Source organism: Felis catus, chromosome D2 (assembly GCF_018350175.1).
Source record: "Felis catus isolate Fca126 chromosome D2, F.catus_Fca126_mat1.0, whole genome shotgun sequence".
Taxonomy (NCBI): Eukaryota; Metazoa; Chordata; class Mammalia; order Carnivora; family Felidae; genus Felis; species Felis catus.
The window spans coordinates 58531862-58557688 of NC_058378.1; the positions used below are offsets into that span (position 1 = coordinate 58531862).

General features: G+C 42.8%; 2 protein-coding genes and 1 long non-coding RNA gene across 17 annotated transcripts in view; 1 reads left to right on the forward strand and 2 right to left on the reverse strand.

Moving 5' to 3' along the window:
- Positions 1-16885, forward strand: part of ABCC2 (ATP binding cassette subfamily C member 2) — a 72054-nt gene extending 55169 nt beyond the window's left edge. For 8 of the 11 annotated variants that reach the window (XM_019813691.3, XM_019813692.3, XM_019813695.3 and 5 more), the window contains 8 exons: positions 441-640; positions 2499-2625; positions 3398-3499; positions 3916-4059; positions 4869-5027; positions 5967-6133; positions 7954-8148; positions 8795-9211. In XM_019813691.3, the coding sequence (XP_019669250.2) occupies positions 441-640; positions 2499-2625; positions 3398-3499; positions 3916-4059; positions 4869-5027; positions 5967-6133; positions 7954-8148; positions 8795-8924 (1224 nt within the window). In that variant the 3' untranslated portion in view covers positions 8925-9211. Of the gene's footprint in view, positions 1-440; positions 641-2498; positions 2626-3397; positions 3500-3915; positions 4060-4868; positions 5028-5966; positions 6134-7953; positions 8155-8794; positions 9212-16360 lie in introns of those variants that run through there. The other 3 variants (XM_045040545.1, XM_019813693.2, XM_045040546.1) reach the window with 3 other exon arrangements.
- Positions 4842-5970, reverse strand: LOC123380877. Its single transcript, XR_006587218.1, has 2 exons — positions 5717-5970; positions 4842-5070 (listed from the first exon to the last, which is right to left on the reverse strand). It is a non-coding gene; the product is annotated as an uncharacterized LOC123380877 (long non-coding RNA).
- Positions 16886-20447: 3562 nt separating the features above from the next.
- The window catches only part of LOC101086180 (dynamin binding protein), a 114335-nt gene continuing 108955 nt past the window's right edge, over positions 20448-25827 (reverse strand). For all 5 annotated transcript variants that reach the window (XM_045040543.1, XM_023240827.2, XM_045040542.1 and 2 more), the window contains 2 exons: positions 23722-24263; positions 20448-22097 (listed from right to left, as the gene is read on the reverse strand). In XM_045040543.1, coding sequence (XP_044896478.1) covers positions 21912-22097; positions 23722-24263 — 728 coding nt within the window. In that variant the 3' untranslated portion in view covers positions 20448-21911. The remainder of the gene's footprint in view (positions 22098-23721; positions 24264-25827) is intronic.

Consider the following 25827-nt stretch of genomic DNA (forward strand, 5'->3'; position numbering starts at 1 on the left):
AGTTTGGTCACTTGCCTGACTATTCAATTTTTATCTAATCCTCGGGCTACCTTTCTCTGGCCATTTTCTGCCCATCTCCACTTTCCACACCCCTAGAGTCCCAGCTGTAATTTACAAAATCCCTTTGGAGACAGTTTTTCCAGCTACTACAAAAACTGTTGCTTGGACAATATATGCAGATTCTTTGGGAGAATATGGGTCAGGCTGACTAAATTCCTCAAGTGGTATAGTCTCCTCACTTTCATCCTCCTCTGTTCCCCACCAATGTCTTCCCAGGCCTCTCTCCTCATTCTCCTAGCCAGAGGTGAGCCTAGAGTCTTCTGTCCTGTTCAGATATGGGCTGTGGCCATCAAGGTGAAGAATGCTGGGTCACGGCCACAGAGGAAGAGATATTGCATATGCAATGTGATTGTGACTGACTGTTTACTTTTGGGGTCCAGATGTTTTATGTGGCTACTTCCCGCCAGCTGAAACGTCTGGACTCTGTCACCAGGTCCCCAATCTACTCTCACTTCAGTGAGACTGTGTCAGGTTTGTCTGTCATCCGTGCCTTTGAGCATCAGCAGCGATTTCTAAAACATAATGAGGTGGGGATTGACACCAACCAGAAATGTGTCTTCTCTTGGATTGTCTCCAACAGGTGAGGCTGCCCCTGGGTATTTACCCAAATATATGCTTTAGGGTTATGTATGTTTGACCTTAGCTATGGGAGGGCAGGTGTAGCCAGTGATGTGAATTTCACTGTGCCCAAACATACTTGTTGTGTAAGTAGAAGAAAGTATGAAGTTTGGAGTCAGAGACTGGATGCTTGTGCCCACTCTATTTACCAAGTTGGGTAAAATGCCTTGACCTAAGGAAAATCTCATTTTTGGTTTGTTTTACAGCACCTAGAACACAACCTGTATCATAGGGCTATGGTGGAAGTCCAATGACATCGATAAGCATTTGGTATCCCAGCTACTTAAGCAGTGCTGGGTGAACTGGGAATGTGTAGTTGGCTTCCCTGAGAGCGGATGTGAGATTCTCCACGGGCAGTGTGTGCTTGTAGGGTGGCAAAAGAAGCCGAGATTGGAGGGAGGAGACTATGGAATGTTTAGGTAAAACCAGTGATGACAGACCTGGAAAGCTCCTATCCAAGGAGGTGAATCCTGAGTAGGGTGAGCGTCCTTCATTTCTGCAGCATCACTAGACCCTGGCAAGAAGGGATATGTCCTTGGAGGTCTTTTTCAGGAAGTGACCGTTCCTGAGTGGCTTCCACATTATCTTGAAGTGTTAAGGGCAGGCTAATGATGTTCAGTATTACCTGGAACATGGAGCGGTCAGGACTCTGATTGTAAAGAGACTTTATTTCTTAGATACTTTCCAAGAAGAACATTGGCATGTGAGTCAATCCTATTTAGACGCCGTTGTAAAATATGTATCATATTTATTTGTACATGTGCTAGAATTATTGGTGCAAACTTAAATTCATTTTCTTTGGGAAAGTCACATTTTATGAATGATGTCTACACATTATTCAGTTCTCCATAAAGTTCCAACATCTCACCCTGTGATCCACTTGCACCTCCACCTCCAGCTTCTTTCCCTTTTTAAAATCATGAAATCAGGGTACGTTGAACCTTCGTGTGCTGCTGACTTTCTTCACTTACAGATGGATTCTCTATGGCATTGCCTAATCCCTTTTCTCTATTGCCCTGCCTAATCAAAAGAGATCACTTAGAACATTTATTAAAAATATAAATTCCTGGGGTGCCTGGGTGGCTCAGTCAGTTGAGCGTCTGACTCTTGATTTTGGTTCAGGTCATGATTTCATGGATCATGTGTCAGGGTCTGCTTTAACAGAGCAGGGCCTGCTTGGGATTCTGTCCCTCTCTCTGTCCCTCCCCAACTCACACACACACACACACACACACACACACACACTCTGTCTCTCTCAAAATAAACATTAAAAAAAAAAAGATTTTTTTCTTTCTTTCTCTAAAGAAACAAACAAAAAGAAAAAATACAGATTCCTGGAGTGCCTGGTGGGCTTAGTCAGTAGAGCATGACCCTTGATCTTGGTGTCATGAGTTTGAGCCCCACATTGGGGGTAGAGTTTACTTAAAAATATGGATTCCTGAAGTCCACCCTAGGCTCTCTGAACCAGAATCTCCTGGGGGTTAAAGTCCAGGATTTTTTTTTTTTTGGCATGAATTTTGTGTACTTTTAACTATTACCTCAGATGGTTCTTATGATTCGTCAAGTATGGGAGACACTGAATCATAGAATTCCCTTAGGTTAGCAAGCTCCTCTAGTACGTTTAAGATGCAATTTATTTTCTAAAATCTAATTTAAAAGATTTTAGGAACACATGGTATAGTCAAATTGAGGCATCTCATGAGAACACAACCCTACCAACTCAATCCCTCTGAGAGTGTTCCATGAACACGTAGGTTCCTGGTTAGGGTAAGGAGGTGAAGATCAGTGACACCTTTCTCTCTGGTTCTGTTGCCCTACAGGTGGCTTGCAGTCCGTCTGGAGCTGATTGGGAACCTGATTGTCTTCTTTGCATCTGTGATGATGGTTATTTATAGAGATACACTAAGTGGAGACACTGCGGGCTTTGTTCTGTCCAATGCACTTAATGTGAGTCTTAAGGTTGGGAGTTTGGTTAAATTAATGCACTTATTCTTGAGTCTAGAATCTACCATGGAGTTTGTGCTCTTGATTCCTTTCTAGATTTAGAAGGGAGTAGGGAAGACTAAGGTTCAAACCCTGGCTCTATCTCTTACTAATTGTGTAGTCTATGGACATGCTCCTTACCCTTTCTAAGCAGGTACCAGTGTCATCTGGAAAAACGGACAAAAACTTTGTTGCCTTTGGCAGTTAAGAAAGCAGTTTGATATGAAGCAACCTAATAGTCCCCATCTCTTTGCCTCTTTGCTTGATTCTAGTCAAAAGAGAATAAACGAGTTTCTTTTCCAAAATGCAGTAGTAACCAGAAAGTCTTTTGACTGTCTTCTTCTATGTTTGTTTTTCTTAAATCACAGAATAGTTAATTCTAATCAAGAAAATTCTAATCAAGAGTCCAATAAAATGATATGCATCCCCAGCATGACTAGGGGATACATGTTAGACATTATTTCCTGGTGCCCAAGACTATGTCTGTCACAGTAATAAATATTCACTAAATGTTCATTTGATGAGTCACTTGGCCATCTTTTGTAACTAATATGCAGGAGGTTTACGTAGCTACCAGCTGGTTCTGTATGGTGCTGTGTTCATTAGGAGTTAATATAGGCCCAATGTGATCATGGCGGAGCACCCAAAAGGACTCTGTTGTTCACCAGAGTTACTGGACTGACCTTATGGTTTGACAAATTGAGTTGGTTTCTGAGCCTGAGATGATTTTCTGTAGATCACACAAACCCTGAACTGGTTAGTGAGGATGACGTCAGAAATAGAGACCAACATTGTGGCTGTTGAACGAATAAATGAGTACATCAAAGTGGAAAACGAGGTAAGGAGAAATTAGAAGAACCCATGGACAAGCCAAAAAAAAAAAAAAAGTTTCCTTCAAAAGAGTATCTTTACCCTGTCTAGAGATTTCATATAGAATCATAAAGTTTCTCCTACAACTCACTGTGCTCTAACTCAACCCAATTTCTTAAAACTTAGATAGGAAATGGTTTGGGGGGAAGTCAGGTCTTGGAATGCACTAAGTTAAAAGGTGTCTTCATTCCGTAGCTCCACAGAGAAACCTTGAGGGATGGGGGTTCTTTAATTGGAAACTTCTGGGAGTTGCAGTCTCATCATTGCAGATGCCCACAGGTGGCTGGGATACTGCTATCCTTCTGCTCTGTGATAGGAGTCCTATGGGTACCCTTCAGTGAATTGCCACCATGTAAAGCACTTCCCTTCCTGTCTCTTTGCCAGGCACCCTGGGTGACTGATAAGAGACCTCCCCCAGGTTGGCCCAGCAAAGGGGAGATCCAGTTTAACAACTACCAACTACGGTACCGGCCTGAGCTGGATCTCATACTGAAAGGGATCACCTGTGACATTAAGAGTATGGAGAAGGTAGGTGGAGCTTGAAGAAAGGCCTGAGTGTGAGTCCTTGTGATTAGAACACAGTTGGAGGGGGAGAGCAGCCAGACTCTGCTTTCATCATTGGGGTGGAGGGATAGGGTCAGGACACTTCTGCCCAAGGGAGGTATAAGGACACACCCTCTCCTCCCCCAGAGGGCAAGATGTCAACAAGGGATCAAACAGACTTACTGGGGCTGTAAGAGTTTTCTGCTGAGCCCTTCCCTGCCTCCCTGCCAGCATCATCTTCTGTTGCTGATGTAGCTCCTTTCCTGTAAGGGCATGATAGAAAGCACCCAGCCTGGGGAAGGAACTGGTGAGAACAGCAATGTGGAGGTGGTCTCTGCAGAGATAATGACTTAGTTCTCTGGTCTGCAAAGTCCTGCGCCTTCTCTATGAGGACTTGGGGTCTGATGTAAAAATGTAAAAGAAAAAAAAAAAAAGTCTAGGTTAAGGATGCTGAGGTTCTCAACTGATGCTAGGCCTGACCCTTCCATTTTCCTCACTTCTAAACAAAGATTTATTTTTAAACCCTATAATGTCTTATCATAATTACAACAACAGCTGTTGATGTGTACATTTCCAATGGTCATTACAGTTCTGAGCAACCAACAGTTGAGAAGGTAGAATGAGAAGGCATCTTTTTTCTGACATCTGGGCCCCTTTTCCCCCACCAAAAATCAATATCAGTTGAATACCTTAGAGATGAAGTAGCTAGTCAGTGCCCAGAATGTCCCAGGCTAAACATTTTTCCCCCAAAGAAGTACACGGCAAACTAATGTACAAAGGAACTGTATTTACAGGTTGGTGTGGTTGGCAGGACAGGAGCTGGGAAGTCAACCTTGACAAATGCCCTCTTCAGAATCCTAGAGGCTGCAGGTGGCCAGATCATCATTGATGGGGTAGATATTGCTTCCATTGGGCTCCATGACCTCCGAGAGAAACTGACCATCATCCCCCAGGTGAGGTCTAGAACTTTGCACGTGCAGCAGGGGACAGATTTTTCTGCAGGAAACATATGCATCTTCTTGATGTATATTCAGTTAGTAGTCTCATTTCTGCATTCTACCCAGGATACCCTAGGACACATGGTTTCCAGAACTGACAAAAATAACTTGCATTTTGTGGCAATACACTTATGTCACTGCCAAAATCTAACCACTAGGTGGCAGCAACACAACAGCAGTCAAATAGAGCAGATGATTATTTAGCATTTCTGTAGCCCATCCTAGGTTCGCAAGACCTCTGCAATCAACATTAGCAGTTTTGCCGCTGAAGCTTGAAACCATTAAGCTTTATACTCCCCATTTGATATGGTTAAAAGATAGGGGAGGGAATTTGCTGCAGGTTTTTGCCAGCAAGTGGAACGCTTAGTGCATCAGCAAAAAAAGGCTTCTCTTTGGCTTCCTCTCTGGACCCTGCCAAATAAGGCCTCTCTTGGAGGCTTAGGCGGGGGTTGGGGGGGGGGGGAGCGGGGTGGTGATATATGGGTCCTTATTAGAACCATTCTTCCTCTGCTCTTCTAGCCAAGTCTCTGGGGGGTGGTTTTGGTTTGTCTGGTGTTAGCTCAGTTTGAATCTTTTCTGCAGCTTAATAAATTCTTCTGTACTGTCCCTTCCCCTGACCACCCCTGACCCTTCCACCTCCTTACCATGAGTTTTCATGGAAATCCATAAATGAATCTTAAAATGAAAAAACCAAGAACTCCTTTTAATCCTCTGGCAGCCCCTTTAGTCTTCCGTGAGGAAACTTCGCAAAAGCTTGACCACTAACCAGCTTTGCACCTCAGGCCAGTCCTCGCTACTTTCTCCTGGCCACAAAAAACAAAACAAAACAAAAAAACCCTGCTAGACCCTTTTTTGTCATTACCTTCAATAGCCCCCTCATCCCTTGACTTGCAGGATCCCATCCTGTTCTCTGGAAGCCTGAGGATGAATCTAGATCCTTTTAACAACCACTCAGATGAGGAGATTTGGAAGGCCCTGGAGCTGGCTCACCTCAAATCCTTTGTGGCTGGCCTGCAACTTGGATTGTCCCACAAAGTGACAGAGGCTGGTGACAACCTTAGGTAATGTTTCATAACCCACAGGCACTGGGAGGAAGTGAAGGGGATCCACTCCTTTGTTCCTTGGGCTAGGTGGTCCATGGTATCATAGGATTGCTCCAGTCCCAGTGGTAGGTAGGGCGTGGAACGTTAGCAGATGAAGCTCAGAACTGAAGGGAGGCCCAGCAGCTCTGGTTTCTCTTGGAAACTTGTTACAAATGCACACTCTGACTCAACCCTACTTACTAATCAGAATCTACATTTTAGCAAGATTCCAAGGGATTTGTGTGTACATTACAGTTTAAGAAGCACTGCCTAAGAGTATTGATTCCTAACTAGGCTACACACTAGAATCACTTGGGAACATTTTTTTAAAATTCCAATGCCCAGGCTGCACCCCAGACCAGTTGAGTCAGGGCCTAGGTGACTTCGGTGTGTAGCCCCAGAGAATACTTGTAAGCTTTGGTATAGAATGGCACCAAGTTTGTTAACCATCAGCAACAGATCTAGGAACTGGCAGGACTTAAGTAGATTTTTAGGCCTATGGAAAAGATTATTCAGTCCACAAATATGCATTGATTGTGTACAAAGTAATGTCATATAGTGGATACGCAGACATATGGGCCGTGTGGGTCCCTCTGGCAAGATGTGACACGGGCCTTGACACGTCTGGTTTGTGAGAACAAAAATCCTCCCATCCTTCTCTATCCTTGCTGGGAGACACCTATCCAGCATTATCAGGGCCTTGATTTCAGACCAGGGTTGAGGGCTGAAACTTAACATTTCTCTGGTGCGTGATGGGAGATCAATCATTTGGAAGGAGAGATAGCAGCTGAACACCAGACTGGGGCCTCGGTAACAGCCTATTACTGTGAAGCCCGACTGAGCCAGGCAGGAGTTTGGTACAACTGAAGTACGGTTTTACAGTGTCTCTGTTCTTACATTACAGAGAAAAACTGGAAGTTCATCTTGGGTGACTTCTCATCTCCTGCAGAAATTTTCTTACAGAGAATTACAGAACTCTAGTCTAGCCGCCCTCTGTTTAATACGTTCCCTAATGGCCACAGCAGGAAAGAGCAATTAGTGAATTCCTGAATATTTCCTCCACATCATTTCCCAAAGCTTCTTTATGTAAGTAAGAGGTCCAGCCTTCATTACTGGCTTTTAGCAAATTAAAGCGATTTGCATTTTACCAGCATATTCGAATTCCACATACATTGCATCTCACACCAAGACATCACGTTCATTAGAGAGCTATGTCTCTAATCAAGGCAGAAGGCCTTGAACAAATAATTAGCCTTGAGACTAGAATTACACATTAAAATAATGAATGGGTTTGCTAAGGCCACTAAGAAACGCCATTGGGGCATTCTGATGCAGTGTCACCCGATATTCACAGTGCCAGGTCAAATATTGCTGCGCTGAACTTGGTGGCATCCTGAGTTATTTTGGAATTACTGTTGAGATGCTGGGCTATTACTGTAGTGATGCAAAGAACTATTCCTGGGCTAGGGTTTTCCAAACTCATCAAACATGGAGATTGCCTGGGGTGCTTATTAAAAATACATGTTTCTAGGCTCCTCCCCATTCTGCTTGAGAAGAGTGGGACCCAGAAATATGAATTTTAAAATTAAGTACCTGTGGTAGGTCTTCTAATGGAGAAAGTTAGGAAAACATGGTGTTCGCCTCTTCTGTTAGGTATTCATCCTGGAGGAATCTAGGAGTAGGGGTTCTGAAAGCCTGATCCGGAACATGAAAAGTGCACGTGTATGTGCACGCACACCCATCCCACGTTTTGCCTTGGTCCTGAGGAGCTAATGCTTGGTTTGTCCCATTGGCTACAGCATAGGGCAGAGGCAGCTGCTGTGCCTGGCCAGGGCTCTGCTTCGGAAATCCAAGATTCTGATCATGGATGAGGCCACTGCTGCGGTGGATATAGAGACCGATCACCTTATCCAGACGACCATCCAAAAGGAGTTCTCCCACTGCACGACTATCACCATTGCTCATAGGCTCCACACCATCATGGACAGTGACAAGTGAGTGTGAGTGACAGAGCTGGACAGACACAACTGAGCCTTGAAAAAACTAAGCACATTAGCCGTAAGATATCTTCCAGCCAAAGATTCCGAGAGTTCAAGTAATGGGTCCAAAATTCTACATCATGCTAATAAAAGCCAATAGGGTGTTAAGGGAACAGTCCTGAGGGTATAATAGGCAATAGTAAATTAACTGAGTGTGGGAGATGGAGGCCCAAGCCAAGAGAGGCAGATATTAACCACAGATTTTCTCAATTCAACTGGGTCTCAGCAGCTGCCTCCATACAATAACTAGAAGTTTTCTGCTTCTTCCAACTCTGACATCTTACATTTAAAATGGGGGTAATGTCCATAATCTTGGGACCTGTTTGGAGAATAGTCTCCCTCCAACAATGTATATCTTAAAAAAACAAAAACAAAAAACCAAAAACTTATGTAAATGGACTTATACTGTATATATTCTTCCACTTGATTCTTTGGCATTATCTCTGGAATCCACCCAGACTAACACAGACAGCTATAGTTCACTCATTCTCACTGCTTTATCACCTTTTATGAATGAATATACCACAACTTAGTACTAATTGTTCTTATAAATGCCAAGATTTGAGATGCTGCTAAGAACTTTCTTTCTCCTTTGTTTCAGGATAATGGTCCTAGACAACGGGAAGATTGTAGAGTATGGCACCCCTAACGAACTGCTGAAAAATTCTGGCCCCTTTTGTTTGATGGCCAAAGAAGCTGGCATTGAAAATGTGAACAGCACATCACTCTGACAGTAGGTGCCATGGGCTGGAGAAGGAAGGATTATTCCTTATTTCTTATGAAAGCTATCACACAGAAGTATGTGAAATGTACCTTTTAAAGAAGGGTATTACCAGCTCCAGCAGAACCCCCGTTTTGTGAACCCACTTTGATTATACCTCCTTCCTACTTCCTTTCCCAAATAACTACTATCCTGAATTTTGTGATAATTATATCCTCCTGCCTTTCATTTTAGTTTTACTACTTGGTATGTATCCTTAAACAAGGTGTACTTTTTATGTAAATGGCCTCACTCATACTTGACGTATTCTTCTATTGCTTTTGTTCAGTTTTATTTTTGAGATTCATGCATGTTGATGCACATAGTGAGGCTGGTTCTTTCTCACCGTTCTGTAGTGGGGCAGTGTATAAATGACACAGTGTACCCATTTTTAAAATTTTTAAAAAATGTTTTTATTTAAAAAAAATTATTTTAATGTTTCATTAATTTTGAGAGAGAAACAGTACGAGCAGGGGAGGGGCAGAGAGAGAGACATACAGAGCCCGATGTGGGCCTTGAGCCCACAAACAGTGAGATCATGACCTGAGCCAAAGTTGGACGCCTAACTGAGCCACCCACGTGCCCCAACAGTGTATCCATTTTAATGTTGGTCAGTAGGGTTTTTTCTATGGTTCCCTCCCCCTCCCGTTATGAACAATACTGCTAGGAACATTCTGGTATATTACTCCTGAGATACATGTGTAAGAGTTTCTTTAGGATATAATGTAGGTATGGGGAGTATGCACGTTTACATGCATACACTAGGTGATGCCAATTGAAAACGCTTTTTGTCAAACTGATGAGTATGAATTATTAATCTCTCTCTGGTTACTAGTAAGGTTTCAGTATGAGGTTTCTGGTGGCTCTTATTCATGATGCTTCATTTCCTTGTATGCCTTGTGAATTTTTGACTGTAAGCTGGCCATTTTATCTGTGGATATTCTTGGAGGGCTGAGTGGAATCTGAGCTCTCCTAAACAAAATTGGGAAAGCTTCTGCCTGTCACTTGGGGGCATTACCCAGAACCAGTTTGAATTAAATTCTCCACTAGGGGCTTCAAACCCTACAGTCGGTGTGACTTCAGACTGCAATTCTGCACAAGGACCAACGTGTGGTTTACCAATTCTGCAGGGAGAGTCCTCCCCTTGACCTAGTGTCAGGTTAGAGACCGACACGTTGCCTTGTTGACTCCTTCTGCGTGATGGGGTTTATTCCTCATTTACTTGTACACTGTTGGGTCCAGGTTTATCAGAGGGCCTCCTGTCCTGGGCTTTGGCATCTTGTATTACCAACAAAGATCCAAGTCCTCTGGTTTCAGAAGTCACCCCAAGCTCTGACCCTTCCTTATCTTCCGGATTTTTTTGTGTCACGTTATCTTGGGGTCAGTACATTCTTGACTTCCATTTAGTGATGAAATTATATAAAATATCTTCATTTGTTCATTTTAGCTGTTGAGTGAGATGCTCAGAGCCTGGAAGTGGCTGCAGGAAGAGAATAGTAGCTACAAGGAGGGATGCGGAAGGGATTTTTCCTATTTGCTCTGTTCCCATCAGCAGCACCCCTAGCAATGGTGTCTGCAGCGGCAGGCCACACGGGCGGCAGCACCGACTGCACTTTGTCTAGTACTCCCGGAACCGGTGTCCTCATGCTCCTGGGAGACATGAGCAGCTCACCCTCCCAGAAGTCCGGGTTTCAGCTCTGTGGGGCACCTCCTCTGTTTTGTTCGAAATCTGTCCCGGCAATGGGGATGGCAGTTGTGGCAGGCACGGCTATTCTCCAGAGGTAGCAGTGGTGGGGGGGTCCCAGCACCAGGGTGCAGTGAGGTTGAGCATCATTCCTGGCTTCAAAGACTCCAATCTGGCTTTCTTCGCCTCTCGGAGAGTCAGTGAGCTACCTGCTGACACGTGAAAACTCCCTTTCTGCTTAGGTTTACCAGAGTTAGGGGCTGTGGTTTGCAACTAAAAATACTCTCCAGCTAATTTATGGTCACTGTGTTTATCACTTTGTCAGATAATTTTCTGTTTGGGTCTCCCTAGTTGTGAGCCTTTTGAAAACAGTAACTATTTTTTTTTTTGTGTATCTCCAAGAGCTAGAATAGAGCAAGTGAACACACATTTTTTTCCAATGTTCGAAATTATATAAACACAATGGGAAAGATGTGTGCTAACAATGCAGGAAGAGGGAAAGAAAACTCCACATGATACATTGGCACAGACTAAGTGTACCCATCAAACCTCAATTTTTTGCAGGCTAGTTTTGTACAAATGCCTTTTGAAATACTCCCTGAAGAAATTTGTTCCATTTAGGTCATAGGACAAGAACACATTCAATCACAAATGCACACTGATCATGATTTTGCTAATTTTTAAGTAAACACTATTGTATAAACATTGACAGTAAGAGAACTTATTTAGCTGTAAGTGTGGAGTCTTCCACATAGACTCTAAACTGTTTTTTAAAAGGCTTTATGTTGGGGCACCTGGGTGGCTCAGTCAGTTGGGCATTCAACATCAGCTCTGGTCATAATCTTGCAGTTTGTGAGTTCAAGCCCTGCATCAGGCTCTGTGCTGACAGCTCAGAGCCTGGAGCCTGCTTCAGATTGTCTCTCCCTCTCTCTCAAAAACAAACAAAAAACATGAAAAAAAAAAAAGGAAGCATTTATCATGCAAATGGATATGAAAAGAAAGTTGAATTAGCAATACTTATATCGGACAAAATAGATTTTAAGATAACCGTAAAGGGAACAATCGAAGAGGATATAACAATTATAAATATTTATGCATCCAATATGGACATGGGAGCAAATACATAAAGCAGTAAATAATAAAGTAATTGATAGTAGTACAATATTAGGGGACTTCAACATCCCACTTATATCAATGGACAGATCACTCCAACAAAAAATCAACAAGGAAACTGGACCAGATGGATTTAACAAGATATATTCAGAGCATTCCATCTTAAAACAGAACACACATTCTTCTCAAAGTGCACATGGAACATTCTCCAGAATAGGTCACATATTAGGCCACAAAACAAGTCTCAACAAATTCAGAAAGTTCAAAGTCATACCAGGCATCTTTTCTGACCACAACACTATGAAACTGGAAATCAACCACAAGAAAAAATCTGGAAGAAGCACAAATACATGGAAGTTAAATAACATGATACTAAACAATGAATGGGTCAAGCAAGAAATCCAAGAGGAAATTTAAAAAATACATGGAGACAAATGAAAATAAAACCATGGTCCAAGATCTTTGGGATGCAGCAAAAACTGTTCGAAAAAGGAGGTTTCTAGCAATACAAGCCTACTTTAAGAAGAAAAATTTCAAACAACCTAGCCTAACACCTGAAGGAACTAGAAAAAGAACAAACAAAACTCCAAACTCCAAGAGAAGAAAGGAAGGAATAATGATCAGAGCAGAAAAAAATGATATAGAACCAAACAACAAACCATACAATAGAACAGATCAATGAAATCAGGAGCTGGTTCTTTGAAAAGATCAATAAGATTTTGATAAAAAAAAAAAAAAAAAAAAAAAAGGACTCAAACAAAATCAGACATGAAAGAGGAGAAATAACCGATACCACAGAAATACAAAGGATTCCAAGAGAACATTATGAAAAATTGTATGCCAGCAAACTGAACAGCCTAGAAGAACTGGATAAATTCCTAGGAACATATGACCTCCCAAAATTGAATAAGAGAAAATATGAACAAACTGATTACTCATTCAGTTTCATTGCTGGTAATCAAAAAACTCCCAACAAACAAAAGTGCAGGACCAGATGGCTTCACGAGTGAATTCTACCAAATATTTAAAGAACAGTTAGTTTCTATTCTTCTCAAACTATTCCAAAAAAACAGAAGAGTAAGGAAAGCTTCTAAATTCATTCTATGAGGACAGCATTACCTTGAAACCAAAATCACATAAACACATTATAATAAAAAATACGGGGGGCGCCTCGGTGGCTCAGTCGGTTGAGCGTCTGACTTCGGCTCAGGTCATGATCTCACAGCTCGTGAGTTCGAGCCCCGCGTCGGGCTCTGTGCTGACAGCTCAGATCCTGAAGCCTGCTTCTGCTTCTGTGTCTCCCTCTCTCTCTGCCCCTAACCCACTTGCATTCTGTCTCTGTCAAAAAAAATAAACATTAAAAAAAAAATACGGGCCCAAACCTCTAATGAATGTAGATGCAAAAATTCTCAACAGAATATTAGCAAACTGAATCCAGCAATACATTTAAAAAATCATTCACTACAATCGTATGAGATTTATTCCTGAGATGCAAGAGGGATTCAATATTCACAAATCAATCAATGCAATCCATCACATCAACAAAAGGATAAAAACCATAGGATCATTTCAATAGATGGAGAAAAAACATTTGACAAGGTAAAACATCCATTCATGATAAAAAAAAAAAACCTTCAACGAAGTAGGGTTAGAGGGAACATACCTCAACATAAAGGTCATATATGGAAATCCCACAGCAGGGTGGTTTGTTCGGTCGAGTGGCCAATTCCCAATTTTGGCTCAGGTCATGATCTTATGGTTGTGAGATGGAGTCCCTCGTTGGTCTCTGCACTGGGCATGGAACCTGCTTAAGATTCTCTCCCCCTGTCCCTCTGCCCCTCCCCTGCTCATGCTCTCTCTATGAATGAATGAATGAATGAATGAATGAATGAAAAACCTACAGCAGACATCATACTCAATGGGGGGAAACTGAGTGCTTTTCCCTTAAGGTCAGGAAGAAGATAAGGATGTCCACTCTTACCACTTTTATTCAACATAGTACTGGAAATCTTAGCCCCAACAATCAGACAAGAAAAAGGAATAAAAGGTATCCAAATTGGTAAGGAAGAAGGAATACTTTCACTACTTGTAGATGACATGACACTATATATAGAAAATCCTATAAAGACTTCACTACTAGAACTGGTAAATGAATTCAGGAAGGTTAAAGGATACAAAAATCAATATACAGAAATCTATTGCATTTCTTTTTAATTTTGTTTATTTTTGAGAGAGACAGACAGACAGACAGAGAGAGACAGAGTATGAATAGGGAAGGGACAGAGAGAGAAGGAGACACAGAATCCGAAGCAGACTCCAGGCTCTGAGCTGTCAGCACAAAGCCAGATGTGCGGCTCAAACTCATGAACTGTGAGATTATGACCTGAACTGAAGTCGGATGCTTAACCGACTGAGCCACCCAGGCGCCCCTTTATTGCATTTCTATACACTAATAATGAAGTCACAGAAAAGAGAAATTAAAACAATCCTATTTATAGTTGCACCAAAAATAAAATACCTAGGAATCAACTTAACCAAGGATGTAAAAGACCTGTATGCTGTACACTATAAAACACTGATGAAATAAACTAAAGATGACACAAACAAATGGAAAAAGATTCCATGCTCATGGACTAGAAGAAGAAATACTGTTAAAATTTCCATTCTACAAAAAGCAATCTATAGATTTAATACAATCCCTATCAAAATACCAACAGCATTTTTCACAGAGCTAGAACAAATAATCCTAAAATTTGTGTAGAACCACAGAAGACCCTAAATAGTCAAAGCAATCTTGAAAAAGAACAAAACTGGAGGTATCACAAGCCCAGATTTCAATATCTGCTACAAAGCTGTAGTGATCAAAATGGTATGGTACTGGCACAAAAACAGACACACAGATCAATGGAACAGAATAGACAGCCCAGAAATAAACCCATGATTATAAGCTCAATTAATCTTCAACAAAGGAGGAAAGAATAAACAATGGGAAAAAGTCTGTTCAACAAATGGTGTTAGGAAAACTGAACCACTCACTTACACCATACACAAAATTAATTCAAAATGGATTAAAGACCTAAATGTGAGACCTGAAACCATAACAACCCTAGAAGAGAACATCGGAAGTAATTTCTCTGACACTTGCTATAGCACAATTTTTCCTAGATGTGTCTCCTGAGGCAAGAGAGAAAAAGACTGTAAACTATTGCTACTACACCAAAATAAAAAGCTTCTGCATAGCAAAAAATCAACAAAATTAAAGACAACCTACTGAATGGGAGAAGATATTTGCATATAATAATGGGTTAGTATCCAAAATATATAAAGAACTTCTACAACTCAATATCAAGAAAACCCAATAATCCAATTAAAAATGGGCAGAAGACATGAATAGACATTTCTCCAAAGAAGACATCCATATGGTGAACAGATACATGAAAAAATGCTCAGTATCAATCATCGGGGAAATGCAAATCAAAACCACAAGATCCACCTCACACCTGTTAGAATGGCTAAAATCAAAAACACAAGAAACAACAAACTGGTGCACCCACTGTGGAAAACAGTATGGAGGTTTCTCAAAAAATTAAAATTATTATCATATGATCCAGTAATTCCACTACTGGGTATTACTCAAAAAAATACAAAAACACTAATTCAAAGTGACATATGCACGACATATGCACCCCTATATTTATTGTCACATTATTTACAATAGCCAAATTACAGAAGCAGCACAAGTGTCCATTGACTGATGAAGATGTGATACACACACACACACACACACACACACACACACACACACACACTAGAATATACTCAGCCATAAAAAAGAATGAAATCTTACCATTTGCAATATGGATGGACAGATATAAAGCTAAGTGAAATAAGTCAGTCAGAGATAGATAAATACCATATGATTTCACTCATACATGGTATTTTAAGAAACAAATGAACAAAGCAAAAAAGATACAAAACAAGAAACAGACCCTGAACTATAGAGAATAAACTGATGGTTACCAAAGGGGAAGGGAGTGGGGGGATGGGTGAAATAGGTGAAGGAGATTAAAGAGTACACTTACAATGATGAGCACTGAGTAATGTACAGAATTATTGGATCACTATAATGTACACTTGAAATTATTATAATACTGTAAACTATACTGGAATAAAAAAGGGCTTTATGATATTTAAAGATATTAAAGTAAAAGATGGTAAAAATGCATAAAAGAATTGGCTGCAAGAAGCATTCCATTTCCATAGCATTCCTTTTTACTTCACAGGCAGGAAATAGATTATGCTATACAATTTAACTATGCAATGTAAAAATCAACTAGTTAGGGAAGAAGTAGAAAAAAGAAAAAAAGGGGTGTGTGTAAGGCAGAATTCCTTTTAGGTAAAATGAACAGAAAAACAAAGTTTCTGGAAGAAAAGAAAAATTACTTAGGACTAGTTTTGTTCTTACTGAACCTAAACAATGAACTAATGTAAGAGCTCCTTTCTTCAACTCTAACAATCAAGGCCTTGGTCGCCATATTGGTTAGTCACCTTGGTCCTCACTGTGACAGCCTCTGGCTATTCTTTCTGATAACCACTGTCATGGATTTCAGGTCCACCTACCGTCTCCTTGGCTTCCACTATGAATGATTGGTTCTGCTGGAGCAACAGTCTTTGGGACGTTTGCTGCATAAGCCCACAGCCACTCACTCTTCTCTAGGAAACAACTTTGTTGGAATCCATCTATAGAGATCGTCGAGTTATCCACTGGTTGTACCTCTAGACACAGATTTCTTTCCCAACACCTGGTGCTAACACCCTTGCCTGCTGGCTCTTTTGTTGTTAGGATCTATATGCAGGAAAACTGTGATGTTAAGGTTTAACATTCTGGTATCATAGAGACGCCTCCTAGCCCCATAGATATCTGCCTGGCTGATACTGTATTTCCAGTCTATAAACCAATTATACTTTTGCTAGCTTTTCATTTTCCTCATCAAAAGGTCTAATTTTCCTGCATACTTACCTTCAATGTTAATGGTTGACCCAAATCCTTTTGTTTTAGCCAGATTTAAAGTAGGGGTATGGCTCAAGGGCCAAATCTGGCTGTTTCTGTAAATGAAGATTTATCAGAACCACCATGCTCACTTGTTTTTGTATTATCTATGCCTACTCTTGGGTTACAGTGGCAGAGTTGAGGAGCTGTGACAGACTGTATGGCCTACAAAGCCTGGAATATTCACTGTCTGGCCTTGTACAGGAAAGGTTTGCTGACCCCTATTGCAGAATCACCAGGGTAGCCTGAATTGGATCATGCTTCTGTTCACAAAAAGAGAATTTGCCTCAAAAATGGCATGTGATTTCATAACTGCAGTAGACAGAAATAATGGTCCCTAAAGATGTGCACATCCTAATCCTCAAAACCCATGAGGACTTACTTACCTTACATATCAAAAGGGACTTTGCAGATGGGATTAAGGATATTGAGATGACCTTATCCAGACGGGCCCAATGTAATCAAAAGGATCCCCAGAAGAGAGGTCCCCAGGAGAACCACAGAATGAAGATGGTGTCAGGGCAGAGACATTGGAAGACGCTATGCTGCTGGCTTTAATGATGGAGAAAGGGAACACAAGCCAATGCAGGCAGCTTCTAGAAGCTGGAAAAGGCAGGGAAACAGATTCTCCCTTGGAACCTCCAGAAGGAACTGGCCCTACCGACACTGTCTAGCTGAGTGAGTGAGACTGATTTTGCACTTCTGACCTCCGGAATTATAAGAAATTTGTGTTGTTTTAGGCCACAAACTGTGGTAACTTGTTATAGCAGCAATAGGAAACCAATACAATACGATAAGTCCAAGTAGCTCTGATGAAATTGCCAATATTCTCCAACTGAAGTTGGCTTAATGACAATTCATTGATCTTCAGTGAATCCCATTTGAGTTTGCAGACGACTACACCATCTTTTCAGCCCTGCTAAAAACGGGTTTCAGTGCTCATACCTGTCCCTCTGCTGGCAAACTGCCAGCATCTTATTCAGCATCATCATTTTTGGAGGTAATCTTTTCTTGACCTCAGCGGAGAGGTTGTGGGAAGGTCCTTTATTAAAGTGAGTCATGGTGGCTCCGTAAGAGGCGGCTGTGACACATCAGCAGTCTCTCTCAGCTTCCCTGATCCTGGACCTGAGGAGTGGCTATGGGAAAGGTTTGGAGCTTGACTCCTCTTGGGTGTCTCAGGGGATGACTAGCATGGTGGTACACGGGCAGTGACTTGTGACATGGTTGAGGCCTGCAGACCTCCCCCCGCCTACCCCCGATCTGCAGTGGAGTCCCATGCATCGGCCGGCTCCCAACGTCTCCCGAATGAACACCCTGCCGCCGCCCAGACCAGAATGCTTGCTCCCTCTCACCACACCACCAGAACTTACCTCTGGGAAAACGCTACACTGGCTCCCTTTTCTTGGAGGGTCACCCCTGAGTGGGGTGAGGGAATAGCTTGCAAGGTCTGCAATTTGTTGTTGAACACTCCCTTCTTGATACATGCAAAATACTAATATCGATCTTCAGTAATACTCGCATGGAAAGTTCCAGTGGGCTGAGTGAGATACAGCAAGGGTTCTCCTGTACCTAAGAAAGACATAAGAGTAAAATCTTCATCAATACAACATATTAATATAGAGAGAAGTTTAAAATCCTGACCTGTACGGTGATTTAGAATGATGCGTATACATCTTGAAGTTTCTTGGTCCTCGGGCTCTAAGGTTCTGCAAGTGAAGCATCTGTGTCCTTCTAGGGCCTGTTTGTATTCCTGACCCTGAAACAAAACCCACGTAAACAGAGTCCCAGCTGCACAACTAATTAAAACAGAGTGACACAAAATTCAATCCTTATTAGAACCACGTACCACTCCTAGAGCTCAGTGCGCAAAAATTTACACACGTCATCTTATTTGGTTCCCACAATAATTTTGAGAGGAAAGCCAGAAATCGAGACTTTATAGATGGCAATTCCCACCACTTCTCCATTCTCCTAGGACTTTTGGATGAAAGCACAACTGAAGAGCTACTTCCAGACAGGAAAGGGAGAAAATTCAAGAGAGGAAGCAAGTAGGCAAACCAGATTGAGAGATTTTCCTCAATGACATTTCCTTCTGTTGTGTCTGAAACATCTGACACCCTTTCCTTCCGTGGTTTCTGTAACTCTTACTTTTCTGACAGAAAAGCCCATTTACAAAAATTGCCTTGACGGATGTTCTCAAACTTGGATGTGTGCACAAATCACGTGGGGCCTGCATTTCCAGCAGCTCCCAGGTTAGTGACGGTGATGCCACTGGGCTGACAGCTACACTTGCAGAAGCAAGACAAGCAGACATCTAGTGTTTAAAACAAAAGACACATTTTCAGAAACCCGTCCCCATCCCAATGACCTCCTCTTTGCCAGGGATTCCATCATTTCTTTAATTTCATATTCTTTATAGGATGCTTTTTTCCACTCTCAAGCATTCTTATATCCGAAGCAGTTAACTTTTTTTCCTATTGGATTTTCTTGCCTTTGATCTGTAGTCCCTCCCAATCATCTTGTAACATTTAGCTTTCCTAAAACAGGCAATCTACTTAAGAACTTCCAAGAGTTTATTACCAGACTCATCAAATCTGAATTCCTTGACTTGAACCTTAAGGCTCTCCGATTTCTCACTATGTATCAGGCAGTGTTCTAGCACTCTCCATGTTCCAACTCATTCAATCCTTACAACCCATGAGGTGGCTAGTGTTACCATCTACTTTAGAGGTGGGAGCTGAAGCATGGGTTGGGTAAATTGCCAGGGTCACACAGCTCTTAAGTGTCTCAAGCCAGACAGTCTGGCTCCAGAACAAGGTGTAAAAACTCAGCTAGAGAACTCAAGTTTAAATTCAGGATTCATCAAAAACTTGATGTGTGACTTGGGGGAAGTCACAATGTCATTAGATCTCATTTTCCTAGTTCATAAAATAAGAGTTGGCCTAGTTGATCTGTAAGTTTCTGTACCACAGAGTCTACCTATTCAATCATGTTTTCTATCCCTTAACAATATCAGACAATCGGGGCGCCTGGGTGGCTCAGTTGGTTAAGCATCTGACTTCGGCTCAGGTCATTATCTCACGGCTCGTGAGTTCGAGCCCCGCGTCGGGCTCTGTGCTCCTAGCTCAGAGCCTGGAGCCTGTTTCAGATTCTGTGTCTCCCTCTCTCTCTCTGACACTCCCCTGTTCATGCTCTGTCTCTGTCTCAAAAGTAAATAAACGTTAAAAAAAAAAACAATATCAGACAACTGCTTCACAGTCACCCACACATCCTCCGCCTCCCGTCCCCAGCCCCGTCCGGCTGCTACTCCAAGCCTTGTTACTTAACCACTAGTGCACGGGCTTCCACTTCTGTAATATCAGGAAAACACTTACCTCGTAGGGCTTCCAGTTTAGAGACTTCAGCTCTTCCATTCTGCTAGGATAAACACACTTAAAACAAACAGGCAATCGCCTGCAGCATGGGGGTCTTGAGGGTACATTCTGTTGAAATTATATTTGACAAAATGAGTTTTTGACTTGGATTTCTTCAGTTAGCCTCCCATTTTCCAGAATCTAGACATCATTTTGAATTGTCACAGAGGTACCCTCAGAAATCTGATTAGGCTCAAGCTAAACATGGAGGGAAATCAAGAAAACACACTCATGGCCCTTAGAAATGCTTTTATTTATAAAATAACTACTTAAATATAAACATCTCTAAATATAAACACTATTCACAAGAGACTCGCGTTGCTGCCTTCAGACCAACCCACAGACACACAGAGCTAAGGGGTCCACAGGTGTCTCCCAATTCATCAGGATTTTAAGGCCAAAGGTGCACTTGGACGAGCAGGGGCTGGAGGTGTTCTTCATTCCCTTAAGACAGAATTCATAGTTTCTTGTTTCAAGGTAGGCTCCATATCTGAGGCAGACCTTAAGAATAAGAGCCCTCCTCAAATAGAACTTTTAGGGGGAGATTCTTTCTGTAAGGATTAGCAAATCGTTTCCTGAGGCCAAAGGGAGGTACGATCAGGCACTTTAGAATCTGTTTGGCTTAGACTACGGTCTCTGGAGCACGGAGGTTAGTGGTGAAACAGAGAATGCTTATTTCCAAGTCTAGGATAAGCTACCTCTGGGACTGCTTATCCTAATTCATATCAGACACGTGTGCTATGCTTTCTGCCTCTGTGGGTAGTAGGTGTGGAAGAAGGAGAAAGGCATCTGGTCTTCCACAAAGCCAGACTGCTTCCAGCTCCCTGTGGAACGAATCCTTTTCATGGGGTTGCTGGAGCTCTGAGCCTGTTCTCCTAAGAAAATCTATCAGTTATTGGATTGCAGGTGAAGGGCTAGAAGAGATCACACATGGACTCGATAAAGCAGAGGTGGCTGTTCGAAAGTATAGGTGGCTATACACCTAAAAGGGAAGAGAACCTTCCAGATAAAGATCGAAGGGAAATACAGACCGTAAATATTTTTTAAAAAGAGAAAACAACAGAATTTTGCAGAGCCAATCTGGAAATGCAGTATTTGAAATAAATAAGAAAAAGATTACAGATGGTAGTGTTTTAGGGACTTTTAGGAATTAGGGGCGGGTGTGTATGCATGAATGTGTGTGCTGAACACTGAAGCTCTGAAACACCAGATTTGATACAATCTCAACAAACTCCTTGCCACATGCAGAAGCACAGTCTAAAAGGGCTCCCGGAGAATTCGTCATCCAAGTCAATTTCTGGTCATTTGTTCGTGGAGCACAGGACCACCCCAAACTCAGTATGGTGTAACCAGCGCCAACATCTAATGCTGTAGCACAGCTTCCAGCATACATACAATACTGGTTTTCCGGCTGGCGGCTTTTCATTCCCAAAGGCTGACCCACGACTTGCCTCTTCTCATGGTCACTGAATCCTTCATAGCCCTAGGGTCCATTTCAAATCCTAGAAAGTCTAGTGAGCATCAAGATTGACACAACCCAGTGGTGGTGAACAAGACCCATCTTGTGCCCCACTGTGCCATGGTTAAGCAATGTAGACAGGGCCTGGGTCCCAGGAGCAGGTGCCCTCTTGGGGGCCACCAGAACCCTTCAGCAGAAGGAAAGTGAAGGCAGCAAGGTTGAGCGGGAGGGAGAATGGCTCAGGTGTATTCAGTTTTGCGGATATAATTGGATGGAACATAGCCCTTCTTCCCATTAACTTCGGCTAACCACCACTCTGTATTTCCTGTAACATCTTTAAACTCCAGGATCTTGAGTCTCTGATTGGCTGACACACTCAGCTCATTTGGGTTCCGTGCCTTAAAGGTATAGACAGCAAAATAGACCTGGGGAGGGAGAGAAAGTGAGTTAGGAAATGGGAAACTGCTTGGAGCAATACTGTCCAACAGAACTTCCTTCAGTGGTGGGGTTGTGCGATTCCTGCACCATCCAGTATGGCAGCCTCTAGCCACGTGTGGCTGTCAAGCACTTGAAGTATTATGGCCAGTAAGACTGAGGTGCTTAATTTTTTTTTTCAAGAGATTTTTAAAAAATATTTATTTATTTTTGAGAGCGAGCAAGCGAGTGAGAGAGAGCATAAGCGGGGGGAGGGGGGGGCGGGACACAAAATCCAAAGCAGGTCCTGAGCTATCAGCACAGAGTCCAATGTGGGGCTCGAACTCATGAACTGTGAGATCATGACCTGAGCCAAAGTCAGACACTTAACTGACTGAGCCACCCAGGTGCCCCATGAGGTGCTTAAGTTTTAATTTTATTTAATTTTAACTAAAACTTAAATGGCTACCCAAGGCTGGTGGCTACCATTATGAACAGGGCAGATTCAAGGAAAACCAAAATCCATATTCTTTTACTCTTTCAGAGTTGCCTTAAAGAGGAGAAGGAACCTTCAGTCAATATGGAAGATGGGTGGTACTCAGTGATCAGAAGGGGAAGCCAAGAGGCCTGAGGGGCACAAGGATGAAAACACACCTGAGGAGTCTTAGGGCCTGGACAGGAGTTGATGAAGTTCAAAGTGAGCTCTTTAAACAAAATCAGAATCTAAAAAAGGACCATTTTCTCCTTCCACATGTCTAGAAACTGTCCACTGGGAGCCCAGACCTTAGATGTCTGTCCTGGGCAGTGAGTAGTAACAGAATTGCCAGAGAAATGGGCATGCCCTATGCTCATCTGTAGCACTGAGGAATGTGGCAATAGAAAGACTGGGCTGAGAATCCAGTGTGAAAACTGGTTCTGGAATCCAAAATCTTGACAGAAGCAAATACCTCCGTAACCTCGGAGTCTCACAAACAAAGGCAACCCTGATGGAGATGAGCTCACAGACAGATGTTATAAAACACACACAGAAACTCCCTGCTGCAAGAGTGAGCAAAAGCCATAAGTGGGTGACAGGGATTCCTCAGCTGTGAATGTGAAAATGACTTTAAAATATGTAGGTTTAAGACATTCAAGATGCAAAAAGGTTAGAGAGGGAGAGAGCCAAAGCATAAGGGACTCTTAAAAACTGAGAACAAACTGAGGGTTGATGGGGGGTGGGAGGGAGGGAAGGGTGGGTGACGGGTATTGAGGAGGGCATCTTTTGGGATGAGCACTGGGTGTTGTATGGAAACCAATTTGGCAATAAATTTCATCTTAAAAAAAATAATAATAAAAATAAAAAAAATTCAAGATACAAAAGCTATGTTCAAATTCATAAGACAAGAATAGGCCATTACATAAAGAATGGGAAAATCTGAACCTGAGCCAGAATGTTATTTCTAAATTCTATGGGAAGAAAAAAAGAGCTGTTTGAATAAAAACCTAAGTAGATGGGATAAACAGCAGATTTTCTAAGAGTCGCCCATGAGCTCAGCCCAGATTCCCGCACAGGCCCTGGGCGTGCCTGGGACATCCCCGCTCCCACACCTCCAGCCTTCCTGCTACCTGTTCCACATGGTGACTGGGAGCGCTTACCTGGTTGCCTTCTGCCTCACTGCTTTCTGGCTCTTCACTTCTGTCTTCCAGAGACTGGGTTGTTCTTGTACATCCTTTTATGAGGTCTTTTCCCTGCCCATTTCGCCCTGGTAGGGAGTAACCTACCATCTCTGGATGCCTGGAGTTTCTGTGGCTCCTGAGGGCAGGGGCAGGCTGGTTAATGTCTCTGACTGCTTCCATAGAGTCCCACGGCCTGGGCTGGGAGCTGGGGTCTGGGTCTGAAGGGCACCTGGAAAGACTGCTGTCTGAGCAACCCAAGTTTAAGGATGCACTGAGAGTTTCTTGGTCTACTTCCTTCAATGCATCTTGAGGCTGTTTCTGGCAAGACCCTGAGGTAAAGGACACAGCCATGCTGCTGGGGTTGACGGTCAAGGTGCTACTGCTGTTCTGCCGTGGGAATCTGGGAGAGGAGCTGCTACGCTCCGACTCGGTGGAGGAGTGGCTGCCAACAGAGACATCGGAGTGGCTGCGGCGGGCGTTGTAGGGCTTCAGGAAGGAGCTGTACACAAAGCCTTTGGTGACTACGGGGAGGAAAAATCAACATGAAGAGCTTTTAGTGGAAGGGATAGCAGGCGGAGTCAACAGAGAAAAAACTGGTTGAAAAGCTAGGTCAAGAGGCGCCTGGGTAGCTCAGTGGGTTAAGCACCCGATTCTTGGTTTCGGCTCAGGTCATGATCTCGCGGTTTGTGAAATCAAGCCCTGCCTGAATAAGGCTCCACACTGCCAGCGTGGAGCCTGCTTGGGATTCTCTTGGGATTCTCTCTGTCTCTGCCCTTCCTTGACTAGAGCTCGCTCTCACACATACTTTTTTTAATCTTTATTTGTTTTTGAGAGAGACAGAGTACGAGGAGAGGGGCAGAGAGAGAGAGAGAGAGACACACACACACACAGAATCCGAAGGAGGATCCAGGCTCTGAGCTGTCAGCACAGATGCTCTCTCTTTCAAATAAATAAAACTTTAAAAGAAGAAAAGAAAGCTAGGTCAATAGTGTGAGGGACAAAAGAAGATGCCTAGGGACAAAAAAGATGAGACATTCAATCCCAGGTCCGATGTGGGTGGAGACGCAACTCTGGCTGCCTGCCAGCGCGTTCTCGTTACAACCCCATAACAATGAGTGACAGGAGCCCTCGTGAAGACTCAAGAGGAAAGTATTAAAAATCACCACATGTGTGAGAATGAGCATATGAAGAGAATTTAACAGGATATCTACATCATGGAAACAAAGACTAGGAGAGACTTAACTAAGGATGTGTTCAGGTACACCAAGTACAGAAAAAGGGATTTTAAAAACCATCCTCATAGTGACAGAGCCCCTCAGAAAGGGCCTCCGCTCTCTTTCCATCTGGAGCACTTGAATCCCGCTTCTAGTTTGGGAACGTGGTGGAAATACCGTGAGAAGAGTCTCAAGTAGGAAGCAGTTTATAGGAGTTAGTATATACAGAACACAGGCACAGCACATGTTCACTTTAATAAATTGCCTAAGATGATGACAGGGAGGGCCCTCGGCTAAAACTTTTATTATTTTGGGGGTGGGGGCGTGGGGAAGAAAGTTTTAATACAAGTGATCAGGTGCTTACAAAATTATTGGAAGGTCTAAAGGATCAGGGGCTAGGCTGGGCCTGGCTCCTGAAACCCCACTGCACAACTGCCCATACCAGCAGAACTTCTACCTCAATCACAGCAGGAATCTGGAATCAGGAAGATGCAACACTCTCCCTTCTGGACGGATTTCTGAATTTAAGTCTCCTCTGACTGCACCCAGTTGGTGAACCCAAGTCAGATCCAAATCCCTACTGCAAGGAAGTCCTCAGCTAAAACTTTTAAACATAAAAGATTGAAATCCCTGATCCACAGAAACATTTTTTATGTTAAGAAAGAAGTTGGGGCGCCTGGGTGGCGCAATCGGTTAAGTGTCCGACTTCAGCCAGGTCACGATCTCGCGGTCCGTGAGTTCGAGCCCCGCGTCAGGCTCTGGGCTGATGGCTCAGAGCCTGGAGCCTGTTTCCGATTCTGTGTCTCTCTCTCTCTCTGCCCCTCCCCCGTTCATGCTCTGTCTCTCTCTGTCCCAAAAATAAATAAAAAAA